This window comes from Oryzias latipes, chromosome 7 (genome assembly GCF_053564925.1).
Source record: "Oryzias latipes strain Hd-rR chromosome 7, Olatipes_Hd-rR_3.1".
Taxonomy (NCBI): Eukaryota; Metazoa; Chordata; class Actinopteri; order Beloniformes; family Adrianichthyidae; genus Oryzias; species Oryzias latipes.
In genome coordinates this window covers 11,176,676-11,197,500 of record NC_136243.1, presented here as the reverse complement: position 1 = coordinate 11,197,500, position 20,825 = coordinate 11,176,676, and the positions used below count along the sequence as shown (strand labels likewise).

The 20,825-nt window shown below is 40.1% G+C and overlaps 1 protein-coding gene across 12 annotated transcripts; it reads left to right on the top strand.

Annotated features, from left to right (window-relative positions):
* The first annotated feature begins 522 nt into the window (after positions 1-522).
* Positions 523-20,365, top strand: bcas1 (brain enriched myelin associated protein 1). Of its 12 annotated transcripts, XM_078950214.1 has the most exons (13): positions 536-593; positions 715-779; positions 890-974; positions 3,154-3,425; positions 6,597-6,746; positions 7,404-7,463; positions 7,870-7,905; positions 11,641-11,844; positions 15,246-15,284; positions 16,616-16,735; positions 16,827-16,907; positions 17,200-17,418; positions 19,595-20,365. In XM_078950214.1, exons 2-13 carry the CDS (start codon positions 741-743, stop codon positions 19,670-19,672), a joined length of 1,383 nt encoding a protein of 460 aa, XP_078806340.1. In that variant the 5' UTR covers positions 536-593; positions 715-740; the 3' UTR covers positions 19,673-20,365. The 12 variants fall into 12 exon arrangements, with proteins under 12 accessions (XP_078806343.1, XP_078806340.1, XP_023812657.1 ...); XM_078950217.1 differs by lacking the exon at positions 16,827-16,907 and having other exon boundaries at positions 523-593; XM_023956889.2 differs by lacking the exon at positions 536-593 and having other exon boundaries at positions 629-779.
* The last annotated feature ends 460 nt before the right edge of the window (positions 20,366-20,825 follow it).

The window sequence follows — 20,825 nt, the reverse complement described above, 5'->3', positions numbered from 1 at the left end:
ATTAGCCTTTCTTGGAGTAATACTTTTGCACACCTACAAAACCTGTGAGTGAATTCAAATAAGTCCAAAATGTTTTGGTGAAACATCAACTGTTGATCAATAAAGACGAACCACAAACAAAAATTATTTAATTGTCCCGATACAAAATGCTTGCCAATTTTCAGTTCTCAATGCTGTGCCTTGTTTAACAATGTCCTAAGTACTCCTTCATTTTATCAGTGTGGTATTGGTCCAAGAAAACACGACCAGAGATGTGTTCAAACAATTGCTAACTGTAGCCTTATCAGCTACAGTTTAAGATTTGCAGCAGCAAAAAGCCAAATAATAGACCAGGCATTGCTTCATTTGAGCAAAATTGTGTTGTTAAACTTGACGCAACTGATAGAAAAGTTAATAATCGCAACATTTTCCTCCCCTCACAGAAGTAATCAAAGTTCAGATGGGTGGATGGCGCACTTTTAAAGCAAAAGCGTCACACCCATCTGAAAGCACACATTAAAACAGCGTGTTGACAAGGAGGGCAGAGAAAGTGCATCTACTCCTCTGACAGCTTCACTCTCTCAAGGAAGACATCCTTCCCGTAGCCCTCAGGGGTACAAACCTGTACCACTCTTTAGTTAAAAGGATTTTGTTCAATTTTAAGCCTCAGTCTTGAAGAGAAATATATCGCCTCAACTTTGGAAACATAGAGCTTTTATTTTGAATTTGTTTCAGACGTCCAATCCCCCACGGCGCCAACCATGGGAAACGAACAGTCCAGGGATGCAGATGTTTCCACGGTAAGGTCTCATCCTGCAGCTCTGAAGTTGTGTGAACATCATGTACAGATCTGCTAACTCCTCAGTGTCTAAAACAAACTGCAGGAGTGTTTCACTTTATTTCTTCACAGAACGGCATTGCTGTTGAGAAACATGAAAACGGTTCAGCCAATGGCCTCTCTGCACACATTAAGCTCAACGGACTGGAGACAAGCGGTGTGTTTGCATGTTTTTATTGGAAGAAAACACTCAAATCTGATTATCTGTGTTGGAATATCGAGGAAAAATGCATTAAATGTTGTGTGGCATCAAAGAGAGTAGCGTTTTCCTGCATTGTCTTTCTTATCAACCTGTTTCGTGGGAAAATGCTGCACATTGTTGTGCTAAGTTTTGTTAGATGAGTCATTCAGACTCATCTAACACTCTTTGTAAACACAAGAAGCCCCAGCTGGCCTCTGTCTTGATGCTCCTGCTGTAAACTAAAGGCGTAGTCTGCAGAGTCTCCGGAGCGACTGTTTGAACTGTCACGCCGCAGTTCACATGCTGCAGCAACAACAGCGGCTCGCTCTTCCCACTGGGTCATGAGTTTATCTCAGAGCTGTGATGTTGACCCTGGAGATGAAGATCTCACTTTCTGACCTGGATGTTTACTTCACAAAGAGGAATACGCATCAGTTCACGCCAGAACCACAAAGAAAGTAGCTATTTTCTTTTTGCCTCTGACAGTAGAGGAAACATTCATAGGTCTTTGTTGAGTATTTTAAAGTCAATTGTGATTCTTAGAGCTGTGTGGTACATATTCAATTGATCCTAACAAGACCTTGCATCTGTTAAGAAACCATTTTTCCTGAAAGAACTAGTGGAGATGAGCAATATTCTTATAGATCTTCATAAGACAAAAACCAGCCATGTGACGCATGCATTCAAGACTGCAGGTTCTTGAACGAGCTTTTAGCATAAGGTGTTCAACCAGGACAAGCAGGGAGGGGCTTCTTCTTCATTTTCTTTTGCTACTGTTTACTAGCGCATGTGCACCACCAACAGTGGGAAGAGGCTTGGTGTGAAATCTCGTGAATCTTGCTCTAGACTTTTTCTTTCACAGTTTATTTCGATATATGAAAGACTTGGTGTCATAGTATCACGGCCGGGCACAAACCGCCGTTACTAATTTCTCCTGGAATGATCAATTTTCAAACAGTTGGCTCTTCTGTGTATTAAAAAGGACGCCATCCAAAATCCGAGTCTGTTTGGTCAAAATTGACCTGGTTTAACTTGCCATAAACAGACTTAAAGACTTGTGTTACAACATGTGAACACAAGAGTTTTGAACGCAGAAGCCTGAAACGCACGTTTACATAGACTTTTCATTGAAAATGGCCACTTGAAGGGCACTGTGAACGTAGCTTAACCTTTTCGATGCCAATTCAAGTTTTGTTGCTGTTAATCTAATTTTGCACCTGATTTAGAGAAATCTTTGGGGAGTTATCCATTATAAGGACCCATGCACATTTTCTTTTTATATACAAAACAAATGTAATATTTTGTTATTATTAAAAGTAAAAACAAAGAACTTGATATTTGAAAATGCTGTTTTTTTTGTTTTTTTTTTTGCTCTGCTCCTTACAGCTCGGGATGCTTAGCTGTTCTGATGTTCAAAGCATAAAAAAACTAAACAGTGTGACTAGTTAGGTTTCAGTTTTCTATTATCACTAATTCTAATTTAACCCTTGTGCTATCCTAGGCACTTTAACATTGGGAGTTGGGTCATCTAGACCCACTAGACAGTGCGCTAAACCTTTTTTCTTCAGTGATTTGTGATCCTCACTGGTGTCCATGGATTACATGAAATCTTTCCACCTTTATCCACCTTTGTCATGGTAGGGAGAACACATCAATGTAAGGGTGGGGTCATCTAAGATAGCACAAGGGTTAAAAAATGATCTTTTTCCTCAAGTACATCAACAGACTGGATTCAGTTTTATCTGGAGGTGCTGGAGCAATGACCTCCTGATGTTTGGGTTCACTTCTTTTTTTTTTTTACTTCTCTCACTGCAATAATCCCTCAAATCCCATCCAGATGAATTCCAGCCAGCCAGCCAAAACTTTTTAATGAGCTTTTCAAAGTTCCAAGTCCTGTTGGGTTCTCTAAAATCCTTCTACAAATTCCCTTTCTTTAAAAAAAGATGCTTTTTTTTGTTTTATTTTAACATTTTGAACTAGAAACATGTAGGTTTCTAACTGATCTTAAAACAATAGATATATTGCAACTTCTCAGTCAGATATGAAAAGTACATATTTTCTTAACTGCCCTAAACCAATATTTATGTTAAGTGCCCCAAAGTCAAAATGTGATTTCCTATTAAATTGCTGCTTTTTTGTTTCTAAATTTTTGCAGTTAATGCCCATCGGAATGGTGAACTTAAATCTTTAAAGCCCACTGCTGAGTCAGGCAGTCACGTGGCCGTTCAGGCCGGCGCCAAACCTGCTGACGTCGAGGTGGCTTCTGAAGCCGGAGACATGACCGACGGCAAGAAAAGCAAAGTGAAGGAAAAACCGCAGCTGCTTGATAAATTGTTTAAAAAGAAAGCGGGGCGTGCAGCCGGTGAAGATCAGACGAATCAAACCTTCAATGAGGATGGGGTTCAGAGTCTGACTGCCCCTCAAAAGGTAAGCACTGCTGTGTTTAAGAAGTCATGAATGTCACTTAATTATTGTTTCTGACTCGATTTGAGGCTCCGCCTTTTGCTCCGTGTTGGTGGCGCCCATTTCATGACGTCGACCTGGAGCCAGCCTTGCCAGCGTGTCTGCGTTTCTCCTTCAAAAACAGGCAACATCCGAAGTTTTGCAAAGAGGGATGTATATATTGTGCATATAAAAGAAAAGCATTTTGCTGATCACCGCCAGCTCAGCGGAGAAAGTGTGTGTGTGTTGGTCTGGGGGCGGTGCTGGCAGCACAGACTCTTCCTGGAAGGGGCTGTTCCCCACTTTGTGACGTCACAATGTGAGAACCCACCGGTACTTGTGAGTCGTGAGGGACTGATTCTAAAAGCGCAGGTTTTTAGAGGAATACTCAGAAATGCATGAGCACATCAAAATACCACTTTAGGGTATGAACATCATAATACACCCAATAGCTCAAAAAGTTGATTTTGAAAAAAAAGTCATAATTATATGTTTCAGCTACGTTAAAATCCAGGGCACTAGATGATCCTACAGTGTAAAGCAAGGGTGCTCATTACGTCGATCGGGATCGACCAGTCGATCTTCAAGGACACGAGGGTAGATCGCAGGCCAGCAAGGATAAATAAACAAAAAAATGAAAAATATATTTCTAAAAAATTCACCAGCCAATCAAATTCCTCACCGAGAAATACGGGACTTGATTGGACTGCAGAACGGCCAATCAGACATCCTCTGATACACACGTCACTGCACATGCGTGTTTAAATACATTGAGCGCAAAATGAGTCTGTCATCAGAAAGTCACTTTCTGCCCCGCTGCACGTCAAGTTCCCGGCAGAAGCCCACTCCGGCACACTGGAGTGTTTATTAAGGATCGCCCCGCGTGTGTCCTCCTGCTGCCGGCTCCGCAGTAAATTATGCGGTTTACAGCAGAGCATAAATACAATAGTCGCTGCTTTTTGATTTTGTAATAAAACGCATCAACTATTAATACTAAAAGTATCTCCTCACAAATATTTGTGTACGCCTTCTTAGCTTTTTAATTATAATAAAGTATGTTAGGTACGAACATTTCATAATACTATATTCATTAAACAGTATTTTAGTTTCAAAATACTAATATATATATATATATATATATATATATATGTATATGTATATATATTTATATATATATATATATATATATATATATATATATATATATATATATATATGTATATGTATATATATTTATATATATATATATATATATATATATATATATACTCTCACGAACACATATATATACAGTGGTGGACAAAATTGTTGGTACCCCTCAGGTAAACAAAGAAAGTCCACAAGCTCACTGAAATGACTTGAAGCTTTTAAAAGTATCAATAAATTAAAATTTATTGAAAATTAAATAATCAAAATCAGCCATTACTTTTGAGTTGTTGATTAACAGAATTATTTAAAAAAAAAAAAACTAATGAAATGCTTCCTTTTTTTAGTCTACCAACATAGAGCCGATGTGCTCTATGTTGTTAAAGCTCCACTTTTGTCCAAAGGACATTTTCCCAGAAGCTTTGTGGCTTGTGAACATGCATTTTGCAAATTCCAGTCTGGCTTTTTTATGATTTCCTTTCAACAGTGGTGTCCTCCTTGGTCGTCTCCCATGAAGTCCACTCTGGCTCAAACATCGACAAATGGTGCGATCTGACACTGATGTACCTTGATCTAGGAGTTCACCTTTAATGTCTTTGGAGGTTGTTCTGGGCTCTTCGGAGACAGTTCCAACTATCCGTCTCCTCAATTTGTCATCATTTTTCCTCTTCCTCTTCGTCCAGGGAGGTTAGCTACTGTCCCGTGGGTCTTAAACTTCTGAATAATATGTGCCACTGTTGTCACAGGATCTTCAAGCTGCTTAGAGATGGTTTTATAGCCTTTACCTTTACCATGTTTGTCTATAATTCTGTTTGTAATGTCCTGGGACAATTCTCTCCTTCTCTTTCTGTTGTCCATGTTCAGTGTGGTACACACCTTTTCACCAAACAGCAACATGACTATTTGTCACGTTGACATACCTGTGTTCATCATGACCCCCTGGGCAATTAGTTCTCCGTCTTTTATGGAGGTACCATCATTTTTGTCCAGCCCTATTTCATAAGTTAGTTTTTTTAAATACTTCTGTTAATCAACAACTCAAAAGTAATGGCTGATTTGGATTATTTAATTTTCAATACATTTTAATTTATTGATACTTTTGAACACTTCAAGTCATTTCAGTGAGCATTGTGGACTTTCTTTGTTTAACTGAGGGGTACCAACAATTTTGTCCACCACTGTATACACACACACACACGCATGTATGTATATATATATATATATATATATATATATATATATATATATATATATATATATATATATATATATATATATATATAAAGTCTGAGCACCCCTGGTGTAGAGTCTTTTAGGGGTGATGGATCAGTGAGGCTATTTGGACACAGCTCTGGAACTGTGCATGTAGAGACCACGACAGCATGGGGAACGCCCTACATATTGCACTAACCAGGAAGTTGTGCAAGAATTTGGACGTAGCCTTGCAATTTCAGATTTGGAGAGTCCAACAAATTGGCGAACGCCCTCTATAGCGTGCCAACCAGAGAGCAGGGAGGGAATTCAGACAAAGCAATTGTTTGGTCTCTGTTAGTTAGACTCTTAGAGATTAGCTGTCGTGAAACAAGTGTTGATGAGTTTTTATCCACACAGCAACTGTTTTTCTACATTAAAACAAAGAAATCCCCTGAAAAACAAACAAAAAAATCTTTATTAAAATGATTAAACATGATTGAACTCACCAAGAAAAAAAAGTGCTGGAAAAAAGAAATGACCCCAAAAATGTCCCCCAAACATCCTAAAGAGCCTCAGCCTGAGTAGATGACTTTCTCAGACCATAATTCTCACACATTGTTGAATATCAATGAGGGAGGGGTGGGACAGGCACATTAATAAAAGGCTGATTGTTGACCATGCCCCGGGTAGGCAGAGGCATGGTTGGAATGGCGCTCCCATCTCAATGCTGCGATTAAGACGCTCACTGCTCGCATATCAGCTCTGCTGCTCCGACATCCCTCTCAAAGGCTGTAATTCTGCGTGGTGGGGGCACAGGAGACTGTAGACCTGAGGCAAGGACCAGCGACGGGGCCGCAGAACGGGACTCCGCATCCACGTCCAGAGGTAGAGAACCCCAGCAGCATCAGTCCGCCCGCGGAAGAGGAGGGGGAGGATAATCCAGTTATGAACTTCTTCAAAACACTAGTAAGTAAAATAAATAAATAAATGAGGACCTGTTCTAGTTCTTTCAGTTATGTCTTTAAAGGGAATGCTTGGAAATATAAATTGATGACTTGCAGTGGAGTTAAATGAGGAAAAGAAAGTGAGAAAACGAACACTAAAAGAAAAAAACAAATTTTGATGCTTTTTGGAAAAATGATTTACCAAAAAAAAGGGAGATTTTCAGGTCTGCCATGACTGTAGCTCCTATGGAAGCAACACAACAAGCAGCTATTGTACTTCCTCTTTATCATGCTGTCCTTTGGATTCATGCTGTTTTAAAGAGTCACCATTGCCCCAGCCTCATGCTAATCAAGTCTTTGAGCATGCGGGAATGTGGCTGTCCATTGTTCATCCCATCGTGTGAGCTCACAAGGGAGGCCTGTGCGCTTGGAAGTTGAGACTCGCGAAAATCCAGCGCGGGCAGGCCTACGCCATCTCCGAGGCACAATGGGGGTCACGATGACAGCGCGCATACTGTCAGGGCCCTCAGTGTGCACTGTCTACCGTACAGTGCCCCAATCTCCTGAGAAGCCTCTGTATGACTGGAGGAATTATTCTGTGTTGCTATTGCATTCCCCACATCCTCTGACACAAGGATCTTTTTATTTTATTTTATTTATTAATTTTTTTGTCTGATAGGTGACCCCAACTAAAACGCCCAAAAAGGAAACAGCTGCCCCTGATGCTGCCAAAGATCAGGTGAAAACGGAGACTTTCCTCTCTTTGTCCACTGCAAAAACTGAACTTAAGAAAACATAAAGACCCCTTTTCCAAGAAAAATTGTCGTATTTTTGAGAGTTTTCAAAAGCAAAATAAAACATTTCTTAGTGACTTTTTCTTGAAAATGTAAAAAAAATGTATAGTTAGACCAGTATTCTAACCCATTGGTAGATTGTTTTAAAGATTCATTTTTTCAAATGTAAAAAATCTTTTGCGCTTAATTCTATGGGGGCCTTTTTTTTAGTGTATTTCTCAAAATAAACCATCACCACCATCCAAAAGCAACACTTTTAATTTCTCTTTAACATGCAGAGTTTTTGTTTTGCTCACTTCAGTTATTGTTGTGTTTCTCTAACTGCTTCCTTTGTTTTTTGTTGCACATTAGCCCCTGAAGGAGACCCAACCTGCAGCAACCACCACTGTGAGCACGCAGGCTGCTAAAGAGTTTAAAGCATCTTTTACACTTTCAATTCTTTGTTTAGTCTCAAAGGGATTCACCGTACTAATTTTACATCTTTTCTATTAGGGATGTCCCGATCCGATCATGTGACCGAAAATCATGCCTGATCACATAGTTAGACTCAATCAATTTCAATTGTTATTCAATGTCAGACTCAATTGAAATCAGATGTTGTATCCCGATCAGGGATCTGAATTTTTTTCTCATTATTATACTGAGCACCATATACATATATATATATATATATATATATATATATATATATATATATATATATATATATATATATATATATATATATATATATATATATATATATATATATATATATATATATATATATATATATATATATATATATATATATATATATACACATATATATATATGTGTGTGTGTGTGTGTCTGTATCTGTGAAATTTTTAAAAAACAACTAGTTAAAGACTAGATAGTTAAATTGATATGATTTAATAATGAATACTTATTCACGACTAGCAATTATAGCAAGTTCTGTCAAAATTGCAACAAGAACTTTTAAAGAAAGTCATGTTGAATATTTAACCCATAAGAACCCAGACATACCTTTCCTTAAAAATAAAACCATGTGAGATCTACCACAGACCAAGTGGACCAACGAACACATTTCATATGTTTTTCTGTTACACTATTGTCACAATGAGTTTATATGAGGATACTAAAACTACAGTCAACAAACCTTCTCACATGACTAATTATCACTTATTTTTACTAGTTAATAGTCAACTTTTTATTCTAGTTGATAGTTCCATTATTTCTTACTAGATTGTTCAAGCTACTTCACAGAAGAGATTAGATTAGATTTGCCATCAGTGCAAGAATAGCAAGGAAGGAACATCGTAAAACAATATCAAACAAACAAACAAACAGTATATGTAAGTGTGCAAATATAAACTGTAATGAAGAGTGCCGAAATTAGTGTGCAAAATTGTGTACGAAAATTGTGTGTAAAGTGCAAGAGGTAGCAATGAGGTAGAGTGATGACACTGTGGACAGAGTAAGTGGACAGGAATATGGATTTTATCTGTGCATTTTGGAATTGAGGATGGTTATTGCCTTTGGAAAGAAGCTGTTTTTTAGTCTGTTCGTTTTGCTTCTGATGCCTCTGTAGCGCCTCCCAGAGGGCAGCAGGTTGAACAGGAAAGGTGCGAATTGTCCTTGACCATGTTTTGAGCCCTCGTGATGCAGCGCGCGGAGTAGATGTCCGTCAGGGTGGGAAGAGGGCGCCCAAAGATTTTCTGAGCCGTCTCTACGACTCTCTGCAGTCTCTTCTTATTCGCGGCCGTGCAGCTGCCGAACCAAACTGTAATGCAGTATGTAAGCAGGCTCTGGATGGATGAGTGGTAGAAGGTCAGCAGCAGGTTGGTGCTGATGTTGTTCTTCCTGAGGACCCTCAGGAAGTGCAGACACTGCTTGATGGTATTGGCTGTACAGGAAAGGTCGGCAGAGATGGTGATCCCGAGGAACCTAAAGGTGTGGACCCTCTCCAAGTGCTCCCCATTAATAAGGAGGGGGGTTGGGTCGGTGCCATGTTTCCTGAAGTCGACTATAATCTCCCTGGTTTTGCTCGTGTTCAGGGTGAGGTTGTTCTCCGAGGACCAGGTTGTCAGCTTCAGGACTTCCTCTCTGTAGGAAGACCACCGTGGTGTCGTGGGCAAACTTGATGATGCAGTTGTTGTTGTGGGCTGGGCTTCATTCATAAGTGTAGAGGCAGTACAGCAGGGGGCTTAGCACACAGCCCCGTGGGGCGCCCATGCTCACTGTTCGGTTGGAGGAGAGGTGGGGGCCAAGTGTCACAGTCTGTGTTCGGTTTGTGAGGAAGTTGATAATCCAATTGCATGTGGGGGGGGGGGGGGGGGGGGGGGGAGTGAGCAGTTTGTCGCAGAGTCTGTTATTGTGTTGAAAGCAGAACTGTAATCCACAAAGAGTGTCCGGACGTAGCTCTGCTGCTACTTCAGGTGGTTCAGCGCTGAGTGGAGAGCCACGGCTACGGCGTCCTCTGTGGATCTGTTCTTACGGTATGCGAACTGGTGGGGGTCCAAGTATGTGGGAAGGTGGTCCATGATGTGCGGGAGGATCAGCCTTTCAAAGCACTTCATTATTACCGGAGTGAGGGCCACTTGGTGATAGTCATTTCGGCTGGTGGTAGGAGATGTTTTTGGCACAGGGTTGCTGATTTCAGGCAGGGTGGGATTACTGCCTGGGCCAGGGAGAGGTTAAAGATATTGTAAAAGGTGGGGGCGAGCTGGTGGGCGCACGCCCTGAACACTTTGCCAGGTACTCTGTCGGGGCCAGAAGCCTTCTTGGGGTTCACTGCTAGGAGCACCCGTCTGACCTCATGCTCCTTTACAGTGAGTGGGGGTGTGCTGGGGCTGGTGAGGGTTGGGGGTGGGTCTGGGGTGGAGGGGTGGTTTCATGGCGAGCAAAGAAGCAGTTAAGCTCCTCCACCCGTGTAGCATCTGGAGCTGCTGAGGACACATCACAGCCCCTGAAGTTGTTGATGTCTTGGATGCCCCGCCAAACATCTCACGGATTGTTGCTGGATATGTGAGCCTCTAAACGTATCCTGTGGTCTGCCTTGGCTGCTTTTACTCCTATTTTCAAGTCAGCTCGGGCAGCACTGTATAGTGCTCCGTCCCCTGACCTGAAGGCAGCGTCTCGAGCTCTGAGGAGGGAGCAGACTTGGGTAGTCATCCAGGGTTTCTGGTTTGGAAAAACCCTGATGGTTTTATGCTCCGTTTAAAGACCCGCTCTGATGATTTTTTATGTTCTTGTAGCATTTTCCTCATCATGGAGGACAGAAATAAGGAAAATTAAGATCAAACTAGCATTTTTGAGATTTTTTTCCCCCAAATTGTTGTGAATCAGGAGCAAGAAAAGCAGGATTCTGTGAAGTAGGAAATACGCCGGGCGGGGCACAATCTTCCTGCTCCGCTCCATTCTGATGCATCGACCTGCAAGTAGACGAATAAGTCCATGTACGTCTTTGTTTTCCTTGACTGAGCTGGCATCTGACTTAAAACTATACGGCTGGATAGCTTCATTATTGCTCGCCATTCTTGTGGCACCGGTAATGTTAGGTTGTGGTTGTGCGAGGCAGTAAGCTAGTGGGAGAGTGCATAAACAGATGCATGATGGGAAGTGAGGATGGGTTTACTCCACGCCAACAGTCGCACACAACTCAGAGGCTGATTTCTCATGAACTACCATGGCTCTACAGAAACTATGTTCTAGAAAACAACACAGGTTTTTGGATTTTGGTTCAAAATGGCATTACCATAATTAAAAGATCACTGGGAACACTTTTACAATAGATCAAAATGTGTTCTGAGTTTGACTTAAAGTGTTAAATAATAAAATAAGGTGAATAAAAAAATTTGGTGACATGCTAGATTGGTTTGTTTTGCATTTTTCCATTTTGTTAACGTGTCCCTTCTGTAATGTGTTAATCGGGACTCGGCATCGGCAGATTCTCACGACCAAATGACTTCGAATTAGATTGTGACCAAAGAACCTCATCGAGACATCCCTAATTAATCTTACAAACAAAATTACCAACATTCAGCACTGTCATTCTTTTAATATGATGTTATTAAAAGTAAGACTGTGGACAGCTTCTTGTTTCTTTGTGCTGAAAAGTGTCTCGTCTGCTCTGAATAGGTTGCACAGGTATCCGAACCGCCTGCTGCACCCAAAGGAATGCCCGCTCCACCACCGCCTCCCCCAGAGCCCCCCAAAGCTGAGGCCAAAGGAGAAGCAGCTGTCAAACCCGTGAAGGCCAAAGACGAAGCCAAGGCAGCTGCAAAGGAACCCCAGTCCTCAAAAGGGAAATCGGCCACTCTGAGTAAACTCTTTCGCTCAAAGGTAAAAATAAATAAATAAAACAATTGGAAACAAATTGCATAGTTTATAGCTATTTTACCCAGAAATCTATTTCTTGACACCATTAAATCCATTTTTCAAACAAAAAACGTGTGAATTTTAGAGAATACCAGAAGTGACAACACTGAAAGACCAGAGGGTTTTTAGACAGTGGAGCCAATGCAAACCCTGCAACAGCAGTACAGTGGATGATTATACTCTAAAGCTGACCGTGGCTCAACAGTTTACCAACTGGACAAAGTGGGGTCTGTCTGGGGGTGGCAGAAACGTGCACTTTCCAAACTGGAACTGTTGTTGTGTCATGTTGGGTAGTTCAGATTTGTTTTTTGGACACAACACTGCTTATGGTTCCATGCAAACCATTGAAATCTGCAGAGATCAGTGGCGGCTACTGGTCTGTCAGAGAGGGGAAGCTCATTTTCGGCCTACATCATAAATTGTCCATTTATTTAAAAGTAAAAAATCAAGCAATATCGCCAAGCAAATATAAAAGAAATAGGTTGCAGCAGTTTTTATTTCGACTGAACTTGAGAAATCGGCTAGGGGACAGAGCGCGAATAGCATCAGTGATTCCTTATAGTACAGAATCCCTGTTAGTCAAAAGGAGATGCAGTCTTTCGACAGACCCTCCATTCATCACGCAGAAGCTTGGAGTCCGGGCCAGCCCACTCCCCATTCACCCCCAGAGACGCTGAGTGTCTGTGGGCGGGACATAATCGCAGCGTTTATCCAATGACCGTCTAGTTTCGAAGCGCTGAAAAAAAGCAGCCCCATTGAAGTCAATGGACGCTGGGCTTCAATAAGGAAATGCACTGTGACGCTGCGGGAATGTATGTGAAGGAAATCAAGTCAGCCGACCTTTCATATGTAACTGATTCTGAACGAACTCATCTTTGAAATGAACGTTTTCTAACGCATTTTTAGTCAATAAAATGTTAATACAAAAGTACATAATTGACCTTTAATTTTGTGACATTATAAGGGAAGCCGAGCTTCCCTTGCAGTCTTAAAGAAATCGCCACTGGCAGAGATATTCATAGCTGTGTCCAAATGTGGGCATAGTGCCCTATGAGGACCAAAATTGGTAAGCTTTGGATATTTTTTTGTGTGTCTAAAATTTACAAAATGAAAAAAAAAGTCGCAGTAGCAACAGTTTGCTGCTAGAATTCAATCAACTCAATTCTTTTTTTTTATAAAGCCCAATATTACAACAAAAATGGGCTTCAATAATTGTTCAAAACATAAAATCAGTTATAAAATACAATAACTGATTGCTAAACTAAAACACTAAACTCAACTGGGCATCCCTGCCCTTAGACCCTCCTTCACCGTAAGGAAAAACTCCCACCAAAAAAATTTTTTCGGGGGGAATAAAAGAAGAAACATCAGGGGTGTCCACATGAAGGAGGAGAGAATCACCACCCTTGATGCATATCATGACTACAAATTCAGTGTTGTTCAGGGTGAACTGAGCATTCTTGTCATGCAACATTTGCGTGTTGAACACCGGGAAGACTAGCAAGAGCTAAATCATAAGAAAGTCCTCATGCTAAGCCACTGTGCTAATCACATACGGATGTAGCATCCCTGTGTTTGTATAGCCTGCAGACGGTACTGGAAGTTGTGAGGAATTGAACCATCACACATCCTAACTGCTGTTTTGCCGTCAAATTCTGTGGTACAGGGAACATCCTACTGAATTGTTGTTTTTGACACTTGTTAAAGAAAAAAACATATTAGCTTTAGCTGTTTTAGGCTAGCATCTCTTGAATCTACAATAATGGCATGTTATATTTTGCTTTTAAACAAAGAAATGGCAACATAGTTTTTTTTTTAACTTGTCCTGAAAAAACAGATAAGAAGTTCTGTTCCTTGTGTTTTACAGTTTTTACAGTTACAATCTTCTGACACGCAAGGTGTATATTTGTATAAGCCCCCTAAACTTTATTTGTTTTAATTACGTTTGTCTTAGTCACAACTGCCCTTAGGGGTGGTACGGGCTGTCTGCGGATGAAAAATGGGCAAACCTGTCAGGGCACGAAGGTAATTGTAAGATCGTAGACAACTTGGTGTCTCTGCGGAGTAAAAACTTTCATACACATTTTTTCTAAAGACACACTGCAGGTGGCCGATCATAGCTAACAGTTTAAAGACCCACTCCAATGAAAATCGTGATTTTTGTGTTTTTAACATTTTCTTGTAGCATTTTTCTCGGGATGGAGGACATATGTAAAAGAATTAAAGAACAAAATAGTGTTTCTGAGTATTTTACTGTTTAAATTAGAGGATGGATCGGGGCAGACAAAAACCAGCAGTTGGAAAAAGCTCAGGTTTGTGGCGCAGTAGCCCTTGTCTCGACTACTGTCTGGCTCAAAACTGTGCGGCTGGATAGCTCTGATATTGCTCGCTGTTGTTTGCTTCATTTTTTGTTTTTGTTGTTAGCTTTGGCTTGTGAGGTGCTTTCAGCTAGCGGGAGAGAGTGTAGGGGAAATTAGCTGGAGGCTAACTTCCACGCTAACAGTCCCACCCACAACCCAAATGCGAATTTCGAATGAGCTCCTGCTGTGCTGCAGTAAAGATGTCCTAAAAAAAACAATACAGGCTTGTTGATTTTTTTCTAAAAAATGCATAATCATAATTAAAAGACCGCTGGCAACACTTTAAAAACAGTAGAAAATGTAATTGGATTTGGACTTTGACAACACATAAGGGTACGCAAGAGCAAAGTAGGTGAAATGCAGATGTGTCGTACAGACTTGTCATTTTTCTAACCCCCCCTGAAACCTGCAACTGCCCAAGGTACTCATTATTTCTGTTCAAGTAGGTGTGCACTCCTTGTGTTTCCCTTGTGTACCCATTGCACTCTCCATGATTGCAGACCTAATGATAGAAATGTGGAAATTAGTCAATCGGATTGTAGTTCGCGTTTGGCTTTAACTAGCTCGCCCAGCTCGCTCCAGTTCTCTTCTACAGTCAATGACTTTAACACTACAAGAGACACCAGTCAAGCCTCCAGAACCTGTTGTGGAAATGCAGAACAGCAGTCAAAGCTATTGTTGTTCTTCAGAGAGGGGAATTAGATGATTATCCTCTCAGTTATCAATGCTTGGTGCCAAAGATTTTTTTTTGTTTTTTGGTTCATTTGATTCGAATGGCTGTGTTAAAATTCAGAATAAAACAGTTGAAGTTACCAAACTGGTTTTTGTAGTTGAGAAACTTGGAAAATTAGAAAAAAAAAAGTGTCCACAAATGTATATATGTTGTTGTTTTTGGCATAAGGCAAAAAAAATCTATTTTATTCTGCTAAATTCAGGATTGGAAAGTTAAATTTTGTTGTATATTCCCCAACCTAACACCAATGTCTCAAAATTGTGTATCTGCAGCAGATGGAAGAAAAACCACAACCAGTGGTGGAAGTTGAGGTAAATCAATGGAGTTAAACTTTTTGGGAAAGAACTTAATTCTACTTTTTGTGAGAGGGGAGTGGTTCCACTGTCATCATTGAGTTTTTCCAGATATATTTTATTATCTTAAAATTCCAGTAAATTACTTGTTATGTTCACACTTATGCTACGTTCACACTGGGCACGTGACGCGTATTCTTGAATACACTAACACAGATATTATTGAACGTGGGTCCATGGTGTGCACGCTAGCTGCATTTTCATTACTCATATGCACAAAACTTTGTCGAAATTGTTTGAGAAATTCTAAAAATTTCACAATCACACTGTTTCCATTAAATTATACATGTGAATACACCCCAAACCAACTCACGTGATATGTCATTCAAATCCATAGTGACTGGTGTGACAAACATTTTGATTTACAGCAGATACACTCCCATTTCTGCCCCAGCACTCGCGCTCATCACCATCGCCCCAGTTGCTGCAGTATGGGACACCTGCTGGTGGCGTATCCCGCAGGCTGAATTTTACGCCCGTACTGCAGTCATGTCTTTTAATCTGAATTTATTTCAAGTGACTAGAGTGTACCATAACGGAGCAACTCTGTCCATAAAAATGTCTTTTTAACGCTGAAGATGACAACTCAAATCAAAGCCAAGGAAAAACAGATTCCAGGGAAAGAAAGGATGAAACCTCTGCTCTAGATTTTTTTTTCCACAGCTCTATTCCAATATATGAAAGACTTGGAGTGATAGAATTCCAGCCAGAGATAAACCGCATTTTTTATTTTCTCCTTCATGATCAATTTTCAAATGGTTGCCACTTCCATGAATTAAAGGAATATACGTAACTACCAGACCCAAGTCCCTGATTGGTCAAAGACTAACCTGGTTTTAACTTTTGATGTGCGTTCACTGGACGTACATTTTGTATGTAGAGCCTGAAAACGCTCTTATAAATGGGCGTAGCTACAGTAAGCGTTAACGTGAGTTTTGAATGTGCATTTATGTATGTTTACAAAGAATGGTCGCCTGAACTTGTGTTGTCGACGGCGGTGTGAACCTAGCTTAACGAACATTTTCATAAAATGATTCACTTAGTGGGAACTCTCAATAAAGATAGACCCCTTTCTGTCTTATTTCTGCAGCTGATTGCTGCGGTTCTGGTGATAACTAATGGTGTCGGGGTCTTGATTTTTCTCAGGGACATCTCGTGCATTTCTTTTGCTCAAACTTTTCAAATCCTGTTCTTTTTCTAATTTCTGCTTCTTCACATAACAGGTGGAAGCTGCACCATTCTCATGTGTTCCTGCTTTCTTTTACTCTCTTTGAATCTAATCAAAACAGAAGGTGGACTTTTCAAAAGCAGCCACTCTGGAGGCTGTTGCGAAGCCAGAACCACCACCGCCTGCACGAGAAGAAAAGAAAAGCTCCAAACCATCCTTCTTTTCCGCCTTCAAGCCCAAAGTAAGGATCTCCATACCTTAGCCATTTTAAGCCCCCGAACATCTGAGGGTGCTTGTTACAACAGCTGGTAACAGTTTATTGTGAATTTGAGGTACTGTTAGATCACATGACCACTAAAGTCCAAGCAGCCTCCACAAGTGGAGTTCAGCTCCTCAGGAAAACTACTGGACTGGTAAATATAGTGACCTCACTTGATGTGCAAAGATGCATTATTAACCAGAGTAAAGCCATCAGTTACATTTGGCATTAAAAAGTGCTCTAATGAACTTATTTTCCAGATGTATCGCTCTCTGTGTGTATTTGAAGACTGAGTCGCAATCTCTCTGTGTTGCAAATCTGTGTCCTAACAGCAAAGCCTTCTGACGGTGCACTTATCCAAACATCAATAACCTTATCTGCTTCTGATCGATGCGCAGTCTGGTCATTTTCCTCATTTTTCTTGGTGCTTTTTAACATTTCTTCAGGCTGCAGAACCCAAGAAGACTGCAGCGAGCCCGCCCGCAGCAGCTGAAGCAGCTCTGGCAGTCAAAGCCAAAGAGGAGCCCAAACCTGCAGCCAAGTCTACAGAAGCAGCTGCAGAAAACAAACCAGCGTCGACGGTCTCTCAGGCCGCAGACGATGCAGCCGGTGTCCCCAAAAAGCTGGAGAAGAGGAACTCCATCCAGCTGTTCTTTAAGAATCTGGTGAGGAAAGCCTCTCTTTCCCACAGATGCTGCAGATCTGCGAGGACAGCACAAAACCTTACATCAAAACAGGGAGAAACACATTTAGATTTAACTAAATTACATTAAATTAAAGTCAATAATATTGAGAAATATGTGGAACCTTTTTTAAAAGTCTGATTTGTAAACTTAAACTATAAAATTGATCGTGGTAAAACACAGACTTTTTTAAAGTATTGTTTTTCTAACTTTATTTGGAAAAACACATGGGGCGGGCGTAGTAGAGCGGTTTACCTTGATCAGAAGGTTGAAGGTTTGATTCCCGCCTTGGTCGCCCATGTGTCGAGAAAGGTAGAAAGCGCTATACAAGTATACGCCATTTACCCCAAAAAAACCAACCTTTTGTGCTGAGATATATACATTTTTATTCTTTTTAACTTTATAATCATGATGAAGGAGGTACTGAATTCCTAAAATGATGTGCCATAATCCACTGCTATGAGCATAGATTAGAAATTGTGACATTATAGTGTCATTATTATAATTCTTAAGCTTGAGTGTCCAATATTTTGGAAAAAGTGTCAAATTAAAGCCAGTGATTTTTGTGTTGTTTTTCTTTGAAGGAAAGATATGGATGAAAGAATTTCCTTTTTCCTCCATTCATGTTATAATTCTGCTTAGTCCCATTTTGGGGTGGAGTGGTTGCTGGAATCAGCTTCTGTTTGGATTAAGGATGAGTACAATACAGAAATGGCCTGGTCTGTATAATATCAGGTAAAAGACCGGCCTACATCACCTTTTGAGTCAATTTGAGTCATGTTAGCAGGGGTCTTTTAATTATATTTATGCGATTTTTAGCCAAAATCTCAAAACTATTCAATGAAGCTATAAAATCTTTATCTGTGCTCCCATCTCTCTCTGTTTGTCAACCTGCTCTTGTGCAAAACACTTTTCACAGTTTCCAGTTCCAAAATTTTCCAGAAATGTCGGAGCTGAAACAGCAAAAACATGTCAGGTCCTCGCCTAACTATTTGTGTTCCTTCCTCCATCTTTTAAAACAGCAGCCGTCTCTTCTGGATCCGATTCCATTGATTTCATGAACTTTTGTGGCATTTCCAACCTACTAATCATCTCCAAAATGCTTTAAAAAAACGGATGCATCTCAACTCCAATCCCAACCAAAAAAAACCCTCAGGGTTTTGTCTCCACAGCACAGAAACTGCCTTCATAAAAATCACCAATGACTTTCTTACAGCAGCAGATTCTTGTTCACTCTAGTCAGACTTTTCTCAGTTTTTTTCTTTTTTCAGTCTCAAAACCTTCAGTTTCCTATTCTGCCTTCGTCACTTCAGGTGTGCCTCAAGGTTCTGTCCAGGGCCCCCTCTTAATGATCATCAATCCACTCCAGCCATAAATTTATCAACAGGTTAAGCTTGCTTTTTATTGGTTCATCTTTAGTTTCTTTAAATTAAACAGCAAAAATACCAATCTTCTTAATGTCAGCACTTAATTAGAAATGAATAAAATCCTTATTATAGTAAATTATGCTAATAATGTAAAAAAATATTGTTGGTTAAATTATGGATGGAAAAATTATCCAAAGTTTGGACCACAAAAGTTTACAAACAGTTTTTTTGCAACTAACATTGACCATTTATCAATGAAAAGCTGTACAACAGAAATCAGCTTTCTTAAATTTTCATTGTAGTCTGAAATGACACACCAAATATGAAAATATTCTGGAAGATTAAAAAACACACACACACACACACCTATATATATATATATATATATATATATATATATATATATATATATATATATATATATATATATATATATATATATATATATATATATATATATATATATATATATATATATATATATATTTATATTCACTTAATATTTTCAAAGTTTACAAGTTTTTACTGCCAAACAAATCTTGTCTTGTCACATATTTGGCTGATTTATTTGATGGAACTATTCCACTAGATGGCAGCAGCTGCTTGTGTTGGAACAAAACTCATTGGTGCGCCACGTCATGTTCAATTTTATTGCTCATTGGTGGTTGACCTACATTCCTCAAACTTCACTTTGTCCTTAGTCTAATTGGAAAGAAAATTCAAAGTTCTGTGAAGTGGATCTGATAAGAATCAAGAACCTGACTGACACCTCTCTGTCTTTTGGACTGCAGGGTCAGAAACGTCACTCTACAGATGCTGGGGTCCAGACGGAACCGGCAGCTGCTGCTCCAGCGGAAAAAGCCAAATAAAGCCTCAGCTTCTCTGTATATACTGCCCTGCGACCCCCATCTGACCTTCACCTGTGCAGAATCGACTCAACCTGTATCAGTGTTTCTTTAACTTCCTGTTTGAGAAATAAAAGGACAAAAAAAAGCGAAGAGAAAGCTTAACCCAAGGATGTGTGGAAGGCTGCAATTCAAGAATTATATATACTTTTGATCATATAAAAATCTGAACAGGTGTAGGAAGGTGAGCATGATCCTTCCTGTGCTTAATAAAACTCATCCTACTTATTTGCAACATATATACATCTGTGCTTTGCTTGCAGGAAATAACACAGAAAACTAAAGAAATGCTCTTGTGGTTACATGTCCAAACCAGGAAGTGCATGCAGTTAAAAGCTGTACTTCAAGTTATAAATACTAATAAACCGTTTTGTATTGTCCGATGCCTTTTTGTACTATATATATGATAATTTAGTACACTTTAAAATACCTGTGATTGGCAATAGGTGTGTCTTTGTGTTGTGGTTTGCCTCAGTGTCAAACAACCGCCAGTTATATCTGTAATAAGAATTTAATGAAAGCACTTTGTGTCGCTTCTTTGAAGTCTGGTGTTTGCTGTCGCACTTGTGTGTGATTAATACCTTCTGTTGATCCTCCACGTCAGCCTGATTCTGTAACTTCAGGTATTTCAAAGACAATAAACATGCTCTGCAGTCAGTTGTTCTGTGTCAACTGAAATCTTTAATGGTTGGGTGTTGCAGCCTCAGTGACTCAGTGGCTGAAAATATGTGAACATTCTTGCGGCGCTGATGTCCCGCTTCTGCGAATGCACTTTGAGGAAACTGCCGCGAGTCAGACAAAGGCTCAGAAACATCCACATCTGTCTCTGTTTTGGCCGACAGACAATATATTTGAGAGCTGAGCTGAAAGTGTCGAAACGGACAAGAATAGAGTATGAGGATGTAAAACTTTGAAGGAGAGGAAAAGAGCTCTGATCTTTCTCTTTGGAACTTTTGAGCCTGATGCTGTGGTATTAACTCATGAGGTTTGAAATGTTTAAGGCCCATCATTCAGAAAAGTTGCTTTCACAATCTTACCAGTAATGTTCCACCCTCACTGGTTTAGGAGGAAGCTGAGTGTAAGCAGATATAACAGGTACATGTCCCCACATGCAGCA

What these genes read in the sequence shown, in the direction of transcription:
- bcas1 (XM_078950214.1), top strand. Translation starts at nt 741, where the DNA reads ATGGGAAACGAACAGTCCAGGGATGCAGATGTTTCCACG. An exon ending in AACCAGTGGTGGAAGTTGAG is followed by an intron (nt 15,285 to 16,615) that starts GTAAATCAATGG and finishes TAATCAAAACAG; the next exon opens with AAGGTGGACTTTTCAAAAGC. An exon ending in TTTCCGCCTTCAAGCCCAAA is followed by an intron (nt 16,736 to 16,826) that starts GTAAGGATCTCC and finishes TGTGAATTTGAG; the next exon opens with GTACTGTTAGATCACATGAC.